The following is a 21,591-nucleotide window of genomic DNA, read 5'->3' as shown; positions in this document are numbered from 1 at the left end:
TCAATTTTCTGGAGCTACTAGCCATGTTAAAATACTATTTCCTCATCAAAATCACCCCAAAGTAGTATTTTTCTCCATCCACTCATCATGGAGCATTCCTGCTCATTCCATCTCACTAAAGAAAACGAACAAAAAACAAAATCATTTTACTCAAGGGTTCAATAACAGCAGACATTAGTTTTTATCCTATGAACTTTTCAAATCCACACCAGTGCCACGATGTGAAACATCAGGGAGCACACAAGAATATTGACCACATTTAGGGGGCTGCTGAGAAGGATCACACCGAATGTCATTACTGTAAAACACAAATGACCTGCCAAGTATCTATTGCCATCCATAATGGCTGGACAGTCCAGCTGCGCCACAGTGTGTAAAAAAATGAAGTTGTGGTTGTTTTGCATGTAACATATCATTTTTTTATGTTAACATGATTATACTTATACCTATTTATTTATACAAGAGGTGGTTTGAATGTTTGCTATATAGTGTTCCATTCATGCACGCATGTCCGTCCGTCTGTCAGTCCGTCCATCTGTCTGTCTGTCCGTCCATCCATCCATTCATCCATTTTCTGTACTGCTTGCTCATTAGGGTTGCAAGTGCTATTTCAGCTAACTTTGAATGAGACAAAAGGTTCACTCTGTATTCGACACATAGAACTTTGCAAGCTAAACAGCGGAGCATTCCCATAAATTTAATTTCTGTCTTGATGCCAAATACCACAGTACCCCATCTGGACTCAATGTCTCAGTGAGCTCAAAATATTTTGCCACCAAGAGTTTGACGTACACAATATCAGACAGGTGGTCATGAGGATCCAAACAAAAAATTCTCCTTGAATTTGATTTGATTTCATCTTAAAGACCACAGATAAGATACCCTTTTCTATTTTTAATCACTTCCACTAATCATGTACGGTGATCCCCAGAGACTCAGTTCCTGGCTCTCTAAGAGAAGACTCAACCATAAAAGCAACAGGAATCTTCTCGTTGTATATCTCTGCCCTACAATTAGTGGTGATAGAGTTACCCTGATCACAGAGTGTGTGGAAGAGGCTGATAGCGAGTTAGGATCAAACAAGGATGCTGCAATCAACGCCAAGATATTGAAGTAGAACGAGAAAAGGTTCAGACCTACTCGTACAACTACAACAAATCAATACTATGAAGGTAAACATACAGTACAAAGGAGATGTTCTCCGCCTCCGCCATTTGCTAAAGTAAGAACGTATGAGAACATATTTCCATTTACAGTATAGGTGGAGAGGCAGAAGGGCTTTAGAGATGAATCCAGAGAAAGAGAGTAATCAGTTCCTTTGCATGACACACGTCAAAATACCTCAGAGGTATTGACACAGTGGGACAAACGAGAACTAGAGCATGAAGAATTAATTTGAAATGGTTCGTTGAGTTAGACATTAAGATTCCTAGGTCGAACATTTCAATTTTGTTCAGACGCCAAAGCAAAAATATGAACTATGTCCTAGAACACTAGAGCAAAGTGTTTCATTGGCAGACACAACATACATTTCCTTTGATTAAGTTTTAAGAACCATCAAAAGCAAATTAACCTATCTTCTTTGGCATTCCCGTAAACTTTGAGCTATAAAGTTTATGTGTGTGTATATAGATTTATTTTTAACAGTTGTCGGGTTCATCGTGATATTAATTTAAAAAAATAGCAAATGTGTTTTTGGTAGACCAATTCTTTGTTAAATTAATATTTTATTGATGGAAAGCCTGTTTATGTCTGCTGGTGCCACTGTTTCTTGTATGGTGTCTGATGGATTGGACAATTGAAGGTTTTAGAAACAAGACCTGAAAATGTAACAATTTATTCATTTAATAATCAGGTGTCTAGTAGTAACATTTCACACAAAGATATTTATGCTCTTGGGTTGGGTATAGTGATCAAAATACGGTATTTAGTCGCAATGATTCAATATTTTCAAGGTTTCAGCGAATACAATCATATGACATAAGCATGTCTTATGCCCAGAAATATTTTATTTGATTGCAGCTGAATATATTTTCAGTCACCCACCATAAAAACATGACATGGTGCTATCTATCTTTGCAAAGCAATCCTCTTTTCTTTGACGAGAACGGCACCATTCTCCTCTTGGAGTGGAGACTCTAATCTTCTTGGAACATTATTTATTGTTGTTTATGGCATGTCATTTAAATCATAGCAAGGGCAACAATTGTTGGCCAAATCCTGCTTGTGTGAAAACCAGCTCAGCAGCCTCTTTAGCACACAACACATAGGACAACTAGATTGTCTCTTCTCAATCTGAAAGTCGAATGCTTTTCCTCTGCCTCTTAGGGCTGGTTTATGAAGTAAAAGGAACAGAAGGCGAAGCGGATATCATTTTGGGAACATTTGCATAATATCAACTTTAAAATACACGTTTTATGCTTTTTCCGTCTCAAGTAACACATTTATTTCTCATAGCTTTGTACACAGTAATGGCATGATAAAATTCCACTGTTTCGTTACATTTTGTCAAATTTCCAAAAGAACACACCCTCATTTTAGATATGGATCATTCTGCTTTGAGTGTTAAAAAATAAAAATCAGGAGATTTGAATTAAGAATATACAGTTGAGCCTCGGTTTTTGAACACAATCTGTTCCAGAAGGCTGTTCAAGAAGTGAATCGTTCGAATTCCGAATCATGTTTTTCCATTACAAATAATGGGAAAAATAATCAATTCCAAGAAAAAAAAAACCTGCCTTTTTTAAGCATTTTTTCATTTGCGCATTTCTGTCCGATCGCGCAACTGCAGCGCACCACCGAACGCGCAACCGTAGCGCGTCACCGACCGTGCAACTGCACCGCGCCAGTCGCATTATTGTGACAGAGCCGTGGGTGAACTTTGGAAAATATTCTAAAAGTCCTGAAGTACATTCCAAAATTTAAGTGGACATCAGTGCGCAGGAAGTTTAATTTTGTCCGATCGTGCAACTGCAGCGTATCGCCAAACGCGCAACTTTAGCGCCTCACCGACCGTGCAACTGCACCGCGCTGGTCGCATTATTGTGACAGAGCCGTCGCTGAAATTTAGAAAATACTTTAAAAGTCCTGATGTACTTTCCAAATTTTAAGTGGACCTCAGTGCGCAGGAAGTTTAAAATTTTCCGATCGCGCAACTGCAGCGCATCGCCGAAGCTCAACTGTAGCGCGTCACCGACCGCGCAACTGCACCGCGCTCGCATTATTGTGACAGAGCCGTCGCTGAGATTTAGAAAATGGTTTTAAAGTCCTGAAGTACTTTCCAAAATTTATGTGGACATCAGTGCGCAGGAAGTTTAATTCTTTCCGATTGCGCAACTGCAGCACACCACCGAACGCGCAACCCTAACGCGTCACCGACCGCTCAACTGCACTGCGCTGGTCGCATTATTGTGACAGAGCCGTCGCTGAGATTTAGAAAATGGTTTTAAAGTCCTGAAGTACTTTCCAAAATTTAAGTGGACATCAGTGCGCAGGAAGTCTAATTTTGTCCGATCGCGCAACTGCAGCTTACCGCCGAGCGCTCAAGCGTTGCGCGTCACCGACCGCGCAACTGCACCGCGCTCGCATTATTGTGACAGAGCCGTCGTCGCTGAAATTTAGAAAATGTTTCAAAAGTCCTGATGTACTTTTTGAAATTTAAGTGGACTTCAGTGCGCAGGGAGCTTAATTTTGTCCGATCGCGCAACTGCAGTGCACCCCTGAACGCGCAACCGTAGCGCGCCACCGACCGCGCAACTGCACCGCGCTGGTCGCATTATTGTGACAGAGCGGTCGCTAAAATTTAGAAAATATTTCTAAAGCCCTAATTTACTTTCCAAAATTTACGTGGACCTCAGTGCCTCAGAGCCCCCCCCCCCCCCCCCCCCCTATAAGTGAGCTCTCTCCAACTAGTTATAACGCCCCAAATTACCCCCCCCCCCTCAAATAAGATTAATGTAATATGGACCTTTTTCACTTGCTACTATTTATAAAAAAATAAGCACAGTTATTTGAATGTGAATAGTTTCATCACTACAGGGAAGCTTCATTTTGTATTCATTACGAAGCAGCCGTTGGAATAATCACGTTTTTTGTCACAATATTATTAGAATAAAATGATCAAAAATAATGTTCCGCCAAATTCCAATTGATTTATTTAAATAGATTTGAACTGACACTATTATGACGTAATGTTTGTAACAACGCTTGCGTGTGTTACGTCTTGCCGGAAGTCCAAAAACAAGGAAATAAACTCTGCTCGTTCGGTTACCATTTAACACTGTAACGTTAAAGTTGCTTTGGGAAATCAGTAAATTTAAGCACGTCGCCAACTCCTATGAAGGTAGATGTAAAGCTTATGCATCAGATGACTCGTCCTAAACAAGCGCTTGTAAGAAAAGCTGAGGTGGGGCACGAAAACACCGATCAGTAAGTAAACTTAATAAACTCTCTAGGACCGTGTGTGTTCGTGCAAACAAGCACCTTGCAAATATCACACATTCACATAATTTAATAACGATGGTAAAATGTATTTTTTTTTATTTTCATTCCGACCCAAGACGTGCGTGTATGTCGATAGTTGGAGCGTGCAGCGGCGGTCATAGCTTGAATGGCCAGTTTGGTGCCTCCCACCCCCGCCTACAGGCGCACACACACACGAATGGAAAAATGCACGCGAGTGAACCTCATATTTTCTATGAAATATGTTGAACTAAATATAAATACAGCAACAGCAAATAATATTTAGATTTATGGCAACAGAATTGAAAGAACACATATCTTGCACTGCACAAATGAAATGCAATACATTACTGCAGTAATTTGATATATAAACTGTATGAGGAATGTAGATGAAATATGCTCAAAATGTCTCAGACAAGAGGAAAAAAATACAGTATAAATTCACAGTAAAAAAAGGGACCTATTTAATTGTACTGTACACTGAGCATTTTAGCTGTGAAACTACATACTAACATACTCCATCTTATAATAATTTGAACCAAAGTTAGGTGCAAATATATAATTTTTTCATGTTTATGTTTTTATTTAACAAGCATCTTACAACTGGTTTAGGTGAAGATTTTTTTTGTAGTTTGCCAGTCTGATTGAAATCATTTTGAATGTTCTCTGGTCAAGTGACGTAATTTATTCAAATCTGCTGTTAAGTTGTCCCTCTCATCCTCTAGTTAGTCAGATCAGCAGTGTGACAGCCGTGGGAGACATCTAGATCGATGGAAATATTGCATGACTTTTTTTTTGCCAGAAGTTGTGCTATTTTTAACGCTTTTAATATATTAATGTCTTGATTAAAAAAATTCAAGTACTTCAGTCCAAGTTTTCCCATCGCAGAGTTCTGGTAAAACGCTGGCTTTTTAAAGTTTGGCTACTCAGATTGAGCTGTTTACATGAAGCTCATTCATATTGGCAAAGGGAACATACCACCCCCGTGAATCAGAATGAAATTCCATTAGGATTCATATTCCGGCTGAGATGTTTAAATGCAGCATTTTCATTCCATTTGGTCCAGATAATTTTTCTTACCCAGGTAGCAACAGCCAACATATTATTAGAAGCATTTGCTTTGCTAGTCTTGTTTGCTGTGTTAGTGTGGTTTCAGACATCAGCCCACACAGCCAGCACTTATTGTGAGTCAGTAAACAAAGTGAGTGTTTGCACTCAAATAGTTCCATGACTGCAAAATTTCCTTCCTGTTTCCTGCCTTTGTAAAATTGTGTACTTTGGTAAAGCTTGTTTCTGTGGGCTCCCTCCATCCAGTTCATTCTGTTTTATGATATCAGCGGGAATTAATCTTGTGTGTCTTGATCTGTGCACTGTGTGAGTAATAGATCCACTCATAGAAGCATTTTTAGTTATTGTCCTCTCTTTTACACACTGTATTTTCTATAAGATGCTGTCATCTACCACCCAGGTATATTATAAGCATTCAGGGACCACAAAGGAGAACCTTTGGAAGGAATCATGAGTCTGGAGGAGCTACCACAGATGGATGGAACATGTGATGCATGTGAGCCTGATGAGGCTCTACTGGCCACGCAAGTATGCCACATCTGTGGCTTTGCCTTCTGCTGTTTGCATGCTGACAGACATGGCTTCAGTACACATCACCCACTAACGCCTTATATCCATGAGGGGACACACTCTACTGGAGTTAACGCAAATAGACACTCCGGATTTGGAAGTGGGACTAAGGAGGAGTATTTGACGGGGTCTCAGAATGAACAGGATGTAGGTCTGGCACAAGCAACACTTGTAGACAAGACTGGTGATGATATGAATGGCCGTGAATCCACAAATCCCCTGGGAGCTGAGGGTTCAGAAGATGGCCAAGAGGACATAACTGCTACAGAGGCAGTGAAGAAGGACACTGTGTCAGTAATTAGGCTACGTTGCCCGGAGCATGGGCACGAAGGCTCCCTCTACTGTAAACAAGATGAAAAGATAATATGTGTCATATGTGCTATGCAGGGTGAGCACCAGGCACATGAGATTATTACCCTGCATGAAGCTTACATCTGGCAGAAGGTGAGTTTCGGACATGGGACACAATTCTTTTCAATGCAAACCGTTGTGACAGTAGTTTAGGGTGAGACATTTCAATGTAAGCCACTGTCAGGACCATCTTTAATACAGTCCTATTACAAAATGGCCATATCACAACAGTAACAGAACAAAGGCACTAATTACATTTGTGACATGGTGGCACATAATCACCACTAAACGTTTCTGCTAAAAATGTGCCGATGTAAGTGAGGTAGCGTAAGAAAGCTAGACATTTTAACAGCAAAATATACAAAACAGATTTTATGATAAATATAAAATAGACAATATAACAATCATGGAGTGTTGTAGTGTTGTCCTTTGGCCTGCGGCTAAACCTCTGAAAAACAAAGTAGCTCAGATTAGTTGCAACACGTTCTCTTCCATTAGGGCTACATATGGATTGACGAGAGACAAAGGGGGTCACTCACAGCCAAAGGCTGTATTATTTATGCTGAAATCACTCAAGCTTTTTGTCCTTTTCTGTGTATTCCTATGAGAGAACTGCAGGAAGGGTGAAATGGATTTCTTTTAGAGTTTTTCCAATTCTTGCCCCTCAGATTTGACCTATTTCAAACCTGAATGATTCTATAAGTGATTATTATTACTAATGATATTGATAATGACATTGTGTTTACTGTTTGTCTGCATTTTGCAGAGTAGGCATTGTTTTGACCTGCTGGACTGCACACGACACATAGAAGAAAAGATCTCAAATAAAAAGAAAAATTCAGAGGTGAGTTCAAAGATCTCAATCAATTGTGACTACAAAAAAAGACAGAACCAATTAAAGTTTTCTCTGTAGCTTTGCACGGTTTGCAGGTTGTGAGCCAACCGTATTGTCGTTTTATGATTATTACTTGAATTAAAAAAAAACACACTCATCCACTCAGTGTACAGTATGCTATGCTATACTACGCTATAAGAAAGAAATGTTCTTCTTTAGTATGGCAACATCATAATATGAATATATTTATTTGCTTTTATACCCCTAATAAAACGGTCAAACAAATACAAGTCTTGGAATGAGATGACGTTTAGTTTAAATTTAAATGTGTATTATTTTTGCATGAACTAAATTGAAGTGTCATTGCTGAGCTGTTTCTCATTCGTAAATTTCTAGTTCTGTGGCTCAGACAGTGCGGTGGCAAAGACAATTTTGTAGATTGTGTCATCGAAGTGGTGAGGGCCATATTTTACCAAGTGAATTATCAATTCATACACATATTTATCATTTTTCGCCATTGATTGACCAGAGCTCGCCTGGATTTGGTTCATGCTGATATAATTGTATAAGAGATTTAGGAGTTATTGTGTCATGACTGACCTCTCTTGATGGTCACCCCTTCACATTCAAGATAATGCTAGTTCTATCATTGTCTTATATAAAATTGAGAAAAATTGTCTAACCAGATTTCCTTTCGCTGCTTAAACCCCAGTGGACCAAAATCTGTTAATTAATTCAAGGATTTAACGGTATGTGTGTTGTGTGTTTGAAACTGTGGTAAATAACGATCATTGATATAATGCAGTGCCGTAATACACAAGTAACATTCTGGGTAATTACTACAGGGACAATTTACATGTTAATTAATTACAAAATACCCCTTCTGTTATTCTTTGCAGATGTATATACACTGTCTTAGATTGATAGCGGCTTCGCTTTAAGTTCTCCATTCTCACTAATATAGATATAATGGTAGCAGAAAATAGAGGAATCCCTGACAGCATTTTCTTGCTGCTTCATTTATTTTGGTTCAGATTTTATAACTTATCATTCATGCTCAACTGATAAGAAATATAAGTAAGACTGGAATAGATCAAGTGTGAGGAGAGATTGCCACAGTCATTGAGCCATATTCTTATTTTAAATTTGATTATGCAACGTGGTTGATAATGCTGCACCTTAAAATTTTCGGCATTGAATTTTTTCGAAATGGTAACTTTACTGGAGTGGGATGGTATAAAGCTGTACCTTTGCTTTCACATAGCTGTCATTTTTGTCGTGGGACACATCATGATTTTGGTTTCCCTCAGGGGGCCTTTATGATTGTGATCCCGTATAGATGTATGATCGCATTTTAGCGCCACAAATACACATCAATGGAAAATGGTTGGATGGATTAAAGTGAAGACAATTTGCAAGAAAAATGAAGTTGATACATGATTTGCTTTTGCGGGCGAGATAAAACGGTCTAGCTCCCGGGGCCTTGAGTTTAACACCACTGATATCCCACCACCATAGACTGTAACATTATGGTTTTTATCGTGGTGCACATTTCTATAATCAGACAAAGAAAATGATGTTGTGAAAAGAGGTCACAGTATCTATATATTAAAAAAAAGTATATATATCAATCACAATTTTGCAAAACATGTATTTTTTGTCATGGGACATATTTTGCAAATAACGCTTGACTGCACTTGTGTAATGCGCAATGTCAAAGTGTGCATCAAGGACAGGTCTAGCTACCGCAGTCTCAGACTGTCATCCATCATTGAGAGCATGTGTTTTTTTTCAGCCACCTGTGTAGGCTCCACCTTAACCAGGTCTGAACCCAGTGGAAGAAATGAGAACAGAGTAGCCAAAATTTGATTTAACTGCAGTAGGATTCATTTGAGTAACCGGCAGCTGTCTTATTATCAAACTGAAATATCAGTAGTGCCCCGAGGACTGCCTTTACATTAATCAGTCATCTGCTGTAGCGATGGGTATAGAGGTGCGCTGCATCGGCTGAAACCCACTTCCCCGCTTCCTATTCGGGCAAGGGTAGAGATATTATGTGGATTTGTAAGCGTGTCCTCTCTGCACTCCCAAATGTCAGCGCTTGCATTATTATGCATGGCAGGCAAGCATCAGAGTGACGGCTTCTGGTAAGGAAAGGTCTCTGTGTGAGAGAGCTAGTAAAAGAGACGAGACATAAGTTGCACAAGTTAGACTTGTACTGTAGAATGGATTTGAGAGTTTGAGAAGGAAGAAGAAATGAGGTGGGCAGGTTGAGATGAAATTATCATTGACTCTTTAAAAATTAACCTTGCTGAATTATTTACATGAAAGGGAATGTCACATCTCCAAACACTTTTTGACACATGTACATGCAAAGATATGTGGAGTCTCAGTACCTTGGTGCAAAGATCTGTGTGCGCATTGGCTAAATTGATCTTCTCTGCCTTGTAAAACCTTCAAAAACAACCAGGACCGACTTGGAAAAAAAATGATTTTGTTTGTGTTTCTCCATACATCAGTTGTTTATAGTTTTTCCTCTCATCTACTTTGTTCTATCCTCTCTCCTTCGACTTTTCGTTTCTACCCCCTTCTCCCATTGCGTCGTAAGTCTGTAGCCCTGCCTCTGCTCACAGAATTTTAATTGAGCGACTCAGTATCATTCCCAAAGAAGGTGGCTTGGCTTGCTACTTGGGCTTCTGTGTGAGAAAGAAAACAGTTAAAAGGTGTCAACCAAAAACTTTTTTTTTGTCTAAAACTTTTTATTTTCCTCTCTGAATATATGGATGTTAGTCCTGCATATAAGTATTTTCGTAATTGTTTAATCTACCAATTATTTTGTTAAAAAAACATGTTTTATTTTCTGTCCTTTTATTCAAAGATAGGATATCGTTTTTAAATTGACAGAAAATGCACAAACATATGATGAATTAGTATTCAGTTCGTTTGTTTGGCTGTCACGTGGTTAAAAACAATGACCATTGTTTTCCTACTAAATGCAAGTGTTTTGTTTTGATTCAACACAAAGATAGTCATTCTACTTGCAGGGAGGACAGAATTAATTTAGTGTTTGGAAGCTGAATTTTGATTCAATACTCATTTAAAAAAATAGCAACTATAATATAGTAGTAATAGTGATAATCTATTAGTTGTCAATTAATTGATGAATTTTTGCAGCTCTAGTCCACTTTGTGCTATCCAAAATTACTCTTGTGATTTTTAAATTTAACTGCATGATATTTCTGACAAGTTAAGAATTGCGTTCAGTGGTAGTAGTGCAGCCTATTCCCACAATACTTTTGAGGGATTTTGTTAAAAAATATTGCCCTTTCAATCTAATATATTGTATTGCAAAAATATTAGAAAAATAATAACTGTGGAACCCGTATGTAGTTTCATCTTAAATTATGTAAAAGTACTGTATAACTTTAGTTTTGGGCTTTGTTTGCACATCACATCACCCCGCAATCTACCATTGTGGAGTGTATCGCTAAACTTCTGTTGTAGTTGTCTTTTCTAATTTACTATTGTCAGGGATAAGTGTGAGAATTGGGACCCAAGAGCAAGTATGGGTTAAGTATTCTTTTGTGAATGCGTTGAAGAATGAGCCATGAGAGTCAACTCTGGAGAGGGGTGTGCAATGAGACTAACAGGTGCAATGGGTGAGGTAAGGCCAACAAAGTACTACAAAGTACAGTAGGATGCCGGAGCGGGAACCCTGACAGGTCACAGGATAGGACCATAAAATACAGGTGCAGATCAAGGCAAGAGTGCATGATAATGAGCTGGATGTCGCTCTCATACAGAAGGGAAAGGGCAGGGCTGTCGGAGGAGAGGCAGCAGACCTGACACCTAACAGACACGACAACGCATTGAGGACTCGCGGAGTAAAGGTCAGACGACAACAGTTTCTGTTGTTAAAAAGTCACAACCTGCTAGGGTGTCATTTGACTTAAAATAACCTGGATTGTACCACATCGTGTGTAAGAACCGTCGTTTGTGTGAGAGTTCAATTTAATAGTTGATGTGAGCAATATTTGAGATCAGAGTGGTATCAAAAGTAACAGCGCACTTTACATTGATCGAGGATGAGAAGATGTGAGAAAATGTTTAAAAACACATCCATTTACTCCCAATGTTCCATTAATACTTTTATTGAAGGTTTTTTTTTAAATATAATTGCTAACTAAAAACGAATCATTCTCTAACCGTGTAATGCCGTTTTTCCTTTTAAAACGTCCTATAATGGCCTCGTAAAGTCCAGATTTTCCTCTGCCATTTTACAATAACAGAACCACATACAGAGGTAGCTTGCAACTCGTGGTGTAGTTTGATGTTCTACCTCAGCTTGTATTTTTTTTCTGATTTCTCTTTCATCGTTCATTGCTTACTCTTATCATCTCTTATGAGCAGGCTCTCCTGAGGCCTCGTTTTGTGACCTTAGCTTGACTGCAATGCAAATGAGGTTTAGCAAGCATGAATGCATCTTCCACGCAAGCCCGATATATTCTCAGAGAAATACATTCTCCAACTAAAAGTTAGGAGAGCACATAGCTGTTCCCAGTAAACAAAGAACAGCGATCTAGCTTCAAGGCCCCATCTGCCATTGAGGCCTCGGGAAACCTCTGAAAGAGCAGAGGGATTGGAGGCGGTCCTCCAGATTCACTGTGGTAATGAAAGAATGTGTCAGATAAGATAATAAGGCTGATCAGATTTATGTTAGAATTCCTGTTGTGGCTTGGTTAATGGACGCAGCAGTGTTCAGTGGATTTATGTTCACTGCTTTCTTTCCACTTACATTCATAGAAAGTGAGTGGGGAGAGGCTGAATGGATGCTAAGGCTGACACCGTACTCAAGGGACTGCTCTCTTTAAATTTTGTAGACATTTACCACCATTTACCATTTACCACATACATGTTAAGCGTTATAAAAATGCCCTAAATTAATTGATATATATATATAAAATTGAGATTTTCGACATTGGAAATAGGAACTTGAGATAAAAGATTTAACGTTTTACCTTGGTGTAATTGCTATGTGTATTGGTATGTGATGACTTGAGTTTCTCCTGAAGGTTACAGATTGAATAAAACAATATTTACTTATGGCTAAAAGAAGTCTTTAATTTTGTTGTCAGAGAGTAAAATTTAATTTAGAGAATACAGTATATGATTCCATATAGGTAATAAAAAAAAGGATGAAGTACTGGACAGTTGTAATCAGTAGTAATCACACTAGTGTGGGCACATACAACATATTGTAAAGAAGATTTTGGGGTACATTTGCCCTTTAGTACTATCTAGGTTCAGACTGAGACACCACATAACCGAAATGCCTTGAGATATATGTGGCACGACTGTCAGAAAAACATGCAGTGTGTTTAAAAAGTTTTATTTGAGCAAAATATAAGCCATGTTCAAGAAATGTTTTATGTTTTGTGTTTTTAGTTCAAATAAAACATTTTCATCACAATTGCATGATGTGATGGCATTATCATGTCCTCATATGGTAAGCACTCAAATGCAAATATTGATACTGATAAAAGCGGTATCAGTGCAACCATAGTTGTTACATTGTACAATCAAACGTGTCTAGGACATCAATACAATTGAAGCATAAAGACAAAATGCCTCTACTCTCCAGGTAATGTCAAATACATCTCTGATTTCATTGACAAAGGATGACAATTATGATTCCTCTTGCCACTGAGCAGAGGAACGTAAAAACAAGATCAAATAATGCGGCTAAAACAAAGATATATTTACAAAGCGAGGTGTTTATAGAGATGTTTTATGACATTTGGTTGGGAGGACTCAGTTTGTTTGGGAGAACTGTTATTTTGTTTTACGTAATGAGTGATAACTAAAGAGATCCTTGGTGCGGAAACAGAGGTAGAACAAATAGATATGGCAGTGAGCAGTTACAGTGCTTCGAAAGCCAAACAGATGGTCTGCTGTAGTAGTACGTCGAAAGAGCTTCTGCTGTCTCCATTTCCAGATGGGATGCATGAAGTTTACCCCCGGCGAACCTGCTTCAAACTATCAGTCACAGCATCATAAAGACGTTTTAATGTGAAAATAATATTCACTTGTTGAAGTAAGTCTGTATTGTTCATTTCACATTTTAATTGTTGTAGTTAATAAATATAAAGTAAATTGCAAGAACTGGTGGATTTGGCTGTGTTATGACAGCATAAAATGGGAAATAAATAATCATTACCGAGATTAACTAAGATATTGATCCGGACTGCCATTACTACTGTAATGAAATGGACAAATGTGGATACTACTTGAGGATCAGTTGAACAGCCGCATTGATTTGGAAGTAAAGCTGTCTGTGATTTATTGCAACAGCAGGAGTTCAAACGCCAACTTTAGAAAAACACAGGACTATCTATTGGCATTAGATAAGGTCTTTCAAAAATTTGGACTAAAGATGTTTAGAGGCAAGGTTCCACCTTGAAGGATACAAATTTGTGGACAGGAGCAGGAGCAACAAATCTAGTGTAGGAGTTGTGCTCTATATTGAAACATTAGATTCTTTGTCAGTGGTAGTAGAAAATGTATTAGAATGTGTATCAATTGAAGTCAATATGAGAAAAGACAAAAAACAGTAATAATCATGAGTGATTTGCTCGCTAATCTGAATCAGAAGGAGGCCTTCCTGTGTGGAAATTTCTATGCACTAAAATATAGACATCTGTGAATCTGAAGACGTTACCAAAACAGTGAAGAGTTCATTGCTAAAACAATACGAATGTCAACATGATAAAATATACTGTGAGTTATTATGACTATCGGCTTATATTATGTCTAGCATTCCAAGCAGGGCCAGTGCTCTCGACCTCATTGCCATATCTGAAACTTGGATAAAAAAGACTCTTAGGAACCCCCCAGAAAGCAGATCATTCGGACACTTGGACAAAAAAAAATAATTATGAACAACCATGTTGTTGCTGTATACAACAACAAGGACGTCACTCTTGTTTTTGTGGAAGCAAAGGTAACGTATAGTGTATCTATGGAGCTAGGGGATGTAAATTCTTGGTTGAAATTGAGGCAGAACTAGAAAAGCACAATTGCTTCATCTCGTTGCCCATTTCGGCTAGTCATGTATTAACAGTGCATGAAGTGAAATTGTAATGAATGGTGACAATGTACTAGCCCAAATAAATAAACAAATATGTGATTTTAATTTTCTAAAATATTTTGTTTTGCATACATGTGAGTTTTATGTATTCAGATATGAATACCTTTGAACAAGATTCCTCAATGAGATCTCAGGTGTTTAAATAGCTTGTTTATTTCATGTTTACCATTACCATTCTATCTGACTGACATCTGACATTTGGCGGTGGTGTTGAATGATCCAACTTGACAGGTTAAACATTACCAGTGGAAACATTGTGTTTGTCTGTTGAGGTGCATGTAGATTAATTAGTAAAATAAAACGATACCACTGAATTAAACGATTATTACCCTTTGCTTGCCCTGTGAAGTGATTACCCTGCCTCATTACACTTGTTTGACTTATGGCAAGATGTGATTATATCGTCTTATCAAATGTGCTGACCCCTTACTTGCTGAAGTCTATGAAGTCTTCTGCATGCTGGTGAGGAGATGCTCGCCGGAGATCTATTATAGTGTTTATGTCAGCAGTATAAACTAATTGCACTGAGGGGAACTTAAGTCCCATTTAGGGCTGTTTAAGTAGAGCTATTAACATACTTCAACCCTAAAATGTGGGCATGATCCCCGTCACTTATTTCGCCTTGTGTGCTCCAGAGGGTGTTGTAAGTCCAGCACCCCAGGAAGTTGAAACATCATATTGTACTGTATATATATAGTCAAGTACGTATATAGCCTAATTCAATTTACCCCCCTCCATCGTTTTGGACATTTAATTCAACTTTTTTATTTGTCATATGTGTTTTGTGTCATTTTACTTTTGTGAATGTGATTGATGCGCAAATGTGTCCATCCATCCATCCGTTCATCCATTCATCCATCCATTTTCTGAACCACTTTTCCTCACAAGAGTCGTGGAGAAAGTGTTATTTTTGCAATGTTTCACTGTGTGGAGTGTGATCTTAAACTGACTGAATGAAGCATAACCTCTGATAGTATAGCTTAAAGTTGAAAATAAGATGACCCACTGCTAGCTGTATAAATAGCCCAACCGGCTAAAAAAAGATTTGGAAGTGAGTCATTGGACAATAGCTACAACTACATCATGAATAGGTTCCCACTCAGTTTGCCGAAACTGGTAATCCACACAAAATGTGGAAGAGCTACTAAGAGTATCAACATATTGTATTTCATTTGTTGAAAAGAACCAAAAAAAAACGTTCTCCCTCAGCATGGATTGTCTAAATACACAAAATCTAATCTTAGCCCACCGCCTACCCATATGTCAGTGAGTCTATTCCCACTAATTGTGTAAATACAGTAATATATCATGTAAGGAGGGACACATTTCTTGAAAATGTATGTTTTAAAACTGACTTGAGTTATGTATTAATTATTTGAGTAGAGACGTCTCTAGAAAATCATGACATAAATCAAATGGTTTATTTTTTTCATTTATTTATACTTTTCTGTCCTTTCAACTATAACTCAGATGTCGACAATGGATTTGGAGGCATATGTGAGCAGTCAGTTCGATGAGCTTCGCAGAGCGGTATCTCTGGAAGAAAAAAGGACTCTACACCTTTTAGACCTCAAAGAGGCATTCCTGACAGCAGCTGCTGCAGAGAAGATTGCAGAGATCAACGTCCAAACTGAGCGTCTCCAGGAAGAAATGGCCAGCATTACACACCAGCTATGCTTGTTGGACAAGGCAACAACAATGAGTCCCTCACTAGCTGTAAAAGCCATCGTAGGAGCATCAGGACTGGACCATCGATTAACGGTAACCTTCTCGCCATCCTCATGACCCATCCTGTACTTCTTAATGGTGTCTCCTACTCCGAAAAAGCTCACAGTCTAACAGAATGCTCATTCATTGTGTACCTCGCTTAGGTCATGCTTAAATATTATTGGTCGGTCAGCCAGCCCAGCCATGCCTGAAACCATTATGCCTCACTTTGGCATGAATGAATGAATTAATGTGGCGTTTCTACAACAATTATCTCACATTGCAGGAATTAGAAATGTGTGCCCTCATGTGTACGCAGACATTTATGTGCACAGTTACTATCACCATGAGATGCAGCAGCGCACAATGAATGATAATTCAAATATTTTACACATCAGTTGAATTACCATATTTTCCGGAGTACAAGTCGCAGTTTTTTTCCATAGTTATTATATTACAGAACTCTCAGACGATCACAAAAGGCTTAGCACAAACTAACTTTTTTAACAGTTTTATTAGTGACATTGAGAGAATTTTAGAATCTGAGATTCTGAAAGAACCACTTGTTCTTGCGTGTCTTGTACCTACAAAAGGGCAATGGGCCCAATCAAGATGACACCAAGGTGAACTTAACATGTTAGAACTTTCCGGAAAAGGAAGCTCACCTCTCTTCAAAATTCATCTTTGCTACTCGTCTGGCTTTGCGCTTTAGACCGGGATCCCTGAAGACGTCCTCGTTTACTGCAGTTTTATCCAGGTGGATGTCCACGGAGTATCTTTGCAACAAAAACATTTTAAACCTCCAAATGCAAAGTGTTTTCCAAGCACGCCGACCAAAGGTGTAGCCAGAGCACCAACCTGGTGGGCATGAGGTGGTTGTAATTGAAGACCTTAATGAAAGCCTTGATCTTGGACCTCTTAGCCAGCTTCTTCTTGCCCATAGTAGCGGTCACCTTGCGGGGGTAGCGATCAATGCCGCCCACCAGGGGATGGCTGTAAGGCAGGTCGGCCGTGCCGTCGTCAATATTCTGATTCACAAAAGATGGAAGACACTTTTCATGTAAGAAACTTTTCAAATGGAATTACATTTGGTGTCTTGAGATAAAAGTTTAATTTGTTTTAGTGTGTGCACCTCAGCCACCTGGGGGCAGTATGATGCAAATGCAGACAAAGAAGAGTTCCACAACTTTGTAAGATGCAGTGCTGCAAGTCATTTTATACAAAGCAAAAAGACAATGCTTATTGCCTCTTTTAAAAACAATATATGTCAGCACGTTGCTGAAACATTTCTGTCATGTTGTGGCTCAAAAAACATCTTTCTGCTACTACTTCAAATGGTAAGTTGTTTGTCTTTATTTCAGTTGTGTGTTACCGCAGCTACGTTATGCAATCTACAACGAGCTCCTTCCTTGACATAAAGCTAATGCTTAAGTTGGTTGTCGTTTTAAAACTTGTTGTGTGTGTCTTTACCTTAACGACGACAGCTTTAAGGTCGGCGTAGCTTCCAGCCAGGACCATTACCACCTTCCCAGGTTTCATGACCTTGCCCATTTCTGCACAGTTGGCAAGAAGGGGTTTAAACAAAAACAACTTGAATCGGAATCAGGTGTAACTTTAAAGTCAGTGCTTTGTCTCTATATAGCTTAAACTGGTAAAACAAAATCATCAAAAAGTTTTAAAGCACTACAAATTGATTTGATTCTGATGAGAATTGGTGGTTTCCTGAAATTTATTGAACTTGAATACTTTCGGCTTTGGAAAGATTAAACATGACAAAAGCAACAAGTAAAGCTATTCTCTACAACAAGAAACTCTTTGCATCATACCCTTTTAAAACAGAGCAGTCCCATATCGACTCAAATTGTAAAGTGACGCGAACCAAAACAAATCATCCCACTACAAATTTATTGCAACCATTGTACGATTATTGATTCATCAAAAGCTTATCTATTATCAAAATAATCAATAATTTTATGTTTATGGAGTAATGTCTCCTAACTTCGCCTCTATATCACACAGACACAACTCTGATGTAGTTCAGATGTAATCTTTGTGCAAATGTCCTCTGGATCCAAAGAGATTTCGGCAAGGAAAAGCTTCAAGTGATTGTATTCGTTAGTCATTCCCTCATTACCCCTGATAATTTAACTACCCAAGGCTGACTTTGGCCAAAGACTGTGCAGCAATCCTGTCAGCAAAATGAAAAGCAACACATTTTTTTGCAATTACATGCTATTGGCTTGTAAGATTAAATATGCCACACAAAAAATGTGTATGGTTCTAATGAAAAGAAATTAGCCACCTTAAATTATGCCTTTACTGATAGTGTATCTATTTCTATGCCTGTCAGCGTTTGTCAGGATAAATGACTGTGGTTTGATTGTTCCAGAGGCCCAAACTGTATCTTCATTCTTCTGCCTTTTAAACCCATTAACAGTTAACATGCTCCCTCACCTCTCTTTTAAAAACTGAAGAGGAAGAATTTACTGCTCTGTGGCTACAAATTAAAACATCACATTGCTGAATTTGTTTTAGGTTACCATCAACCAGGGTATCTTTAGTTTACTCTTGATGCTGCAATGGGTTAGTTACGTATCAGTCATGGTTGTATCTCTGCTGTGGATTGCTTTTATAAATGATGATGGGCTTTGTTCATTAATTGATTGCTGATGGTGATTAAAGATTGGACTAAAACCCAAAATCTGCATTCGCTATTCATTTACCATTTAAACAACAAATCCCAAATCACTTTAAATGGGTCACCCGTTGTACTTTTGCCAAAAAACGTCATAGTCCAAAAAAAATGAAAAATGAAATTTGGTCATCATGTTAAATGGAGTGCACTTACCCACACCAGGGCTCGCAAACCTTTTTGAAAACAAGAGCTACTTCTTGGGCACTGATTACTTTCAGTGACTACCAGTTTAGTACACACTTCTAAAATAACAAATTTACTTAAATTACTTACTATATCATAGTGTGGCAGTATGAAGCACATACAGCTGACTTTGCAAACACGTCTTTATACCAAGACTGCCTGCCAACAACATTGACATCAAGTCTTTAGAGCAACAAAGACAACATGATACAAAGGGCACACAAACAACTCCACCCCTAACTGGGTGAGACGCATGGTCCATAGGTCTGCCACATTAGTAACAATATAAAATAATAATAAACATCAGCAAAAGAAAAAAAAAAAGACTTCTCTGCAAAAGTGGACCGCTCCACTCCATCACAACATTAGAGATTTACCACTTGAAATGACAAAATGTGAATGAATGCGATTTTTCCAATCTTGAAATACCGTATTGGCCCGAATATAAGACGACTCTGGTTATAAGACAACACCCCTTTTTCAAGACTCAAGTTTGAAAAAAGATTTTTTGAACACCAAATTTAATTTTTATACAGAAAATTATTACAGTACATCCAAAACAAATGATTATAACGATATATTCGAGAGAAAAAGCATGTTATTTTGCCTTATTCAAATCATGCAAAAACTGTCTATCATATTTTAATATCTGAACATTTAAATATGGAAGCTAAAGTGCACTGACATTTGTAAATGAATGGCTTTTGGTTTTTGAAATGTAAATAAACCAATCTACTGTGATAAAACAACATAATTGCAATAACCGCATTAACCATCAAAGCGAAGTCTATCTGTAACTGTAGTCTTGAAACAAATCTGAATAAGGAAAAACATTGCAATAAAATAATGCAAACTGGTTTAAACTTGAGAGTAGCTGAGATCTCTCTCTGTCTTCGTCGTGACAGGGGTTCGCTTTGGCCTGGGGAGTTAAGTTCAGCATTCACTTTAAAGATATCTGATGCCATCTAGCGTTGTGAATGGGTATAATATCTAGACTCCGAATGTAAGAAGACCCCCACTTTTTCAGTCTTATTTCAATGCAAAAAACACCATCTTACATTCAGGCCAATACGGTACTGTGCACGCAACCTGGACCATTAGCCAAGCGTTTAGCATTCTGTGCTTCCAAGCAAGTGATGAGTTGGTTGCGGGTCTATCCCTGACTGGGAGGAAAACCATCCGTGACATAAAAAAAATATATATAATTATAAAATCAATTATAAATCATTAAAACATGTATGGGCGGCTCAGTGGAGCATTGGTTACCACGTCACCTCACAGTTCAGAGGTGTCTGGATCGATTCCGGCTTTCCCTCTGGTCACAAAGTGAGAGTGAGAATTTATAAGCCTGTTTTGGAGCCACACCAGCTGTGGCCCTAGTTAATGTGAATTATGTTGTTTACCTTGTACTTTATTACCCATAACACCTGCACACTTACTTTTAGTATTTTATTCTTAGTAAATTTTTGTCTTTCTCTCTGTTTGCAGCGTGACTTTGAGGCCAGACCAAGGTAAGGAAGCCACTTTGATCCATGTTGACCTTTACAAACTAAGGGCACATAAAAACACTTCTTTCAGTATAACGTCATAAGGGGTCTGCCATTTTAGTGGGATTAATAAAACATGCAAATTGAACTTGAATGTCCCTCATAACAGATTCATGACAAAGCAATCACTGACCAAAGGACAAAACTATTGTCAACACTGCTTTCCTGATAAATATATTTTAATTTTCACTATTTCAATTCTTTTAAAGACAGAATATTATGTTTTGCATTAGATCAACTTCCTCTTTGCTATCCCTAATGAAGTGGCCACCTCAACTGCCGGAAAACTAATTGTGCTGATGTAGTTTTGCTTTGGTTGTGGCTGTTTTTGAAATGTTGAAAAATTGTGAGTATGAACCATGAGCTCAGTAACGTGTGAGTGTCGTTCCACATTGAACTCAAGTATCAACGTGGATGCATTTGCTTAAATAATACAGTATTTTCCGGACTAAAAGGCGCACCGGACTATAAGGCGCACCTTCAATGAATGGCCCATTTTAAAACGTTGTCCTTATATAAGGTGCTCAGTGCTCCCGAACATTTTTTCCACCGGAGTCCAGTCCATGCAAGTCTGTAACCTTTTTTAACTTGCAACTATCCAGTGACCAAGTTACCATATACACTTATTTTGATAATGTTCAGTTTGGCGGACAATTCTATGTTGTTTTCAGTGGTCCCATGGGGCAGAGAAAATTGCTCCACGGACCAGCTCTACAGCAAGCAAACTAACAAACAACATCCATACATTGATGGGCAGTCGCATCTGTGTTCATTTGTAATGAAAGGACTCTTTTTACCTTGGTTTGTGTCAGACCATTTCAAACCTTTTTCATTCTCAGACTTGCACTTATTGAGCCAGCACCCTGTGAGAAAAAAAGAAGGGCCTCTTGCACTTCCTGGTTGTGCACCTGTGCTCTTCTCAAAGTGCCCCAAATAGAACAAGATACAAATCTGCACAGGGCTCCTCAATAAAGCAGATCCTTCCTCTGAGGAATAAATTATGTTGACATTGACTCTCTCCCTCTCT

General features: G+C 38.4%; 2 protein-coding genes across 8 annotated transcripts in view; one reads left to right on the top strand and one right to left on the bottom strand.

The window, feature by feature from the left end:
* The window catches only part of LOC147055947 (large ribosomal subunit protein eL27-like), a 33,443-nt gene extending 14,243 nt beyond the window's left edge, over positions 1-19,200 (bottom strand). For 2 of the 6 annotated variants that reach the window (XM_085914665.1, XM_085914661.1), the window contains exons 1-4: positions 19,108-19,200; positions 17,610-17,692; positions 16,998-17,167; positions 16,805-16,915 (exon numbers count right to left, since the gene is read on the bottom strand). In XM_085914665.1, coding sequence (XP_085770791.1) covers positions 16,805-16,915; positions 16,998-17,167; positions 17,610-17,690 — 362 coding nt within the window. In that variant the 5' untranslated portion in view covers positions 17,691-17,692; positions 19,108-19,200. Of the gene's footprint in view, positions 1-15,890; positions 16,724-16,804; positions 16,916-16,997; positions 17,168-17,609; positions 17,693-18,987 lie in introns of those variants that run through there. The other 4 variants (XM_085914663.1, XM_085914666.1, XM_085914662.1 and 1 more) reach the window with 4 other exon arrangements.
* Positions 4,225-21,591, top strand: part of trim44 (tripartite motif containing 44) — a 31,820-nt gene continuing 14,453 nt past the window's right edge. Inside the window, exons 1-5 of one of the 2 annotated variants that reach the window (XM_085914659.1) lie at positions 4,225-4,428; positions 5,930-6,543; positions 7,217-7,294; positions 15,903-16,193; positions 20,506-20,528. In XM_085914659.1, the coding sequence (XP_085770785.1) occupies positions 5,980-6,543; positions 7,217-7,294; positions 15,903-16,193; positions 20,506-20,528 (956 nt within the window). In that variant the 5' untranslated portion in view covers positions 4,225-4,428; positions 5,930-5,979. Of the gene's footprint in view, positions 4,429-5,908; positions 6,544-7,216; positions 7,295-15,902; positions 16,194-20,505; positions 20,529-21,591 lie in introns of both variants that reach the window. The other variant, XM_085914660.1, reaches the window with a different exon arrangement.

The sequence above is a fragment of the Syngnathus leptorhynchus genome, chromosome 6 (assembly GCF_054491065.1).
Source record: "Syngnathus leptorhynchus isolate UIUO chromosome 6, UIUO_Slep, whole genome shotgun sequence".
NCBI classification, from domain to species: Eukaryota; Metazoa; Chordata; class Actinopteri; order Syngnathiformes; family Syngnathidae; genus Syngnathus; species Syngnathus leptorhynchus.
This window is presented reverse-complemented; position numbering and strand designations above follow the sequence as displayed.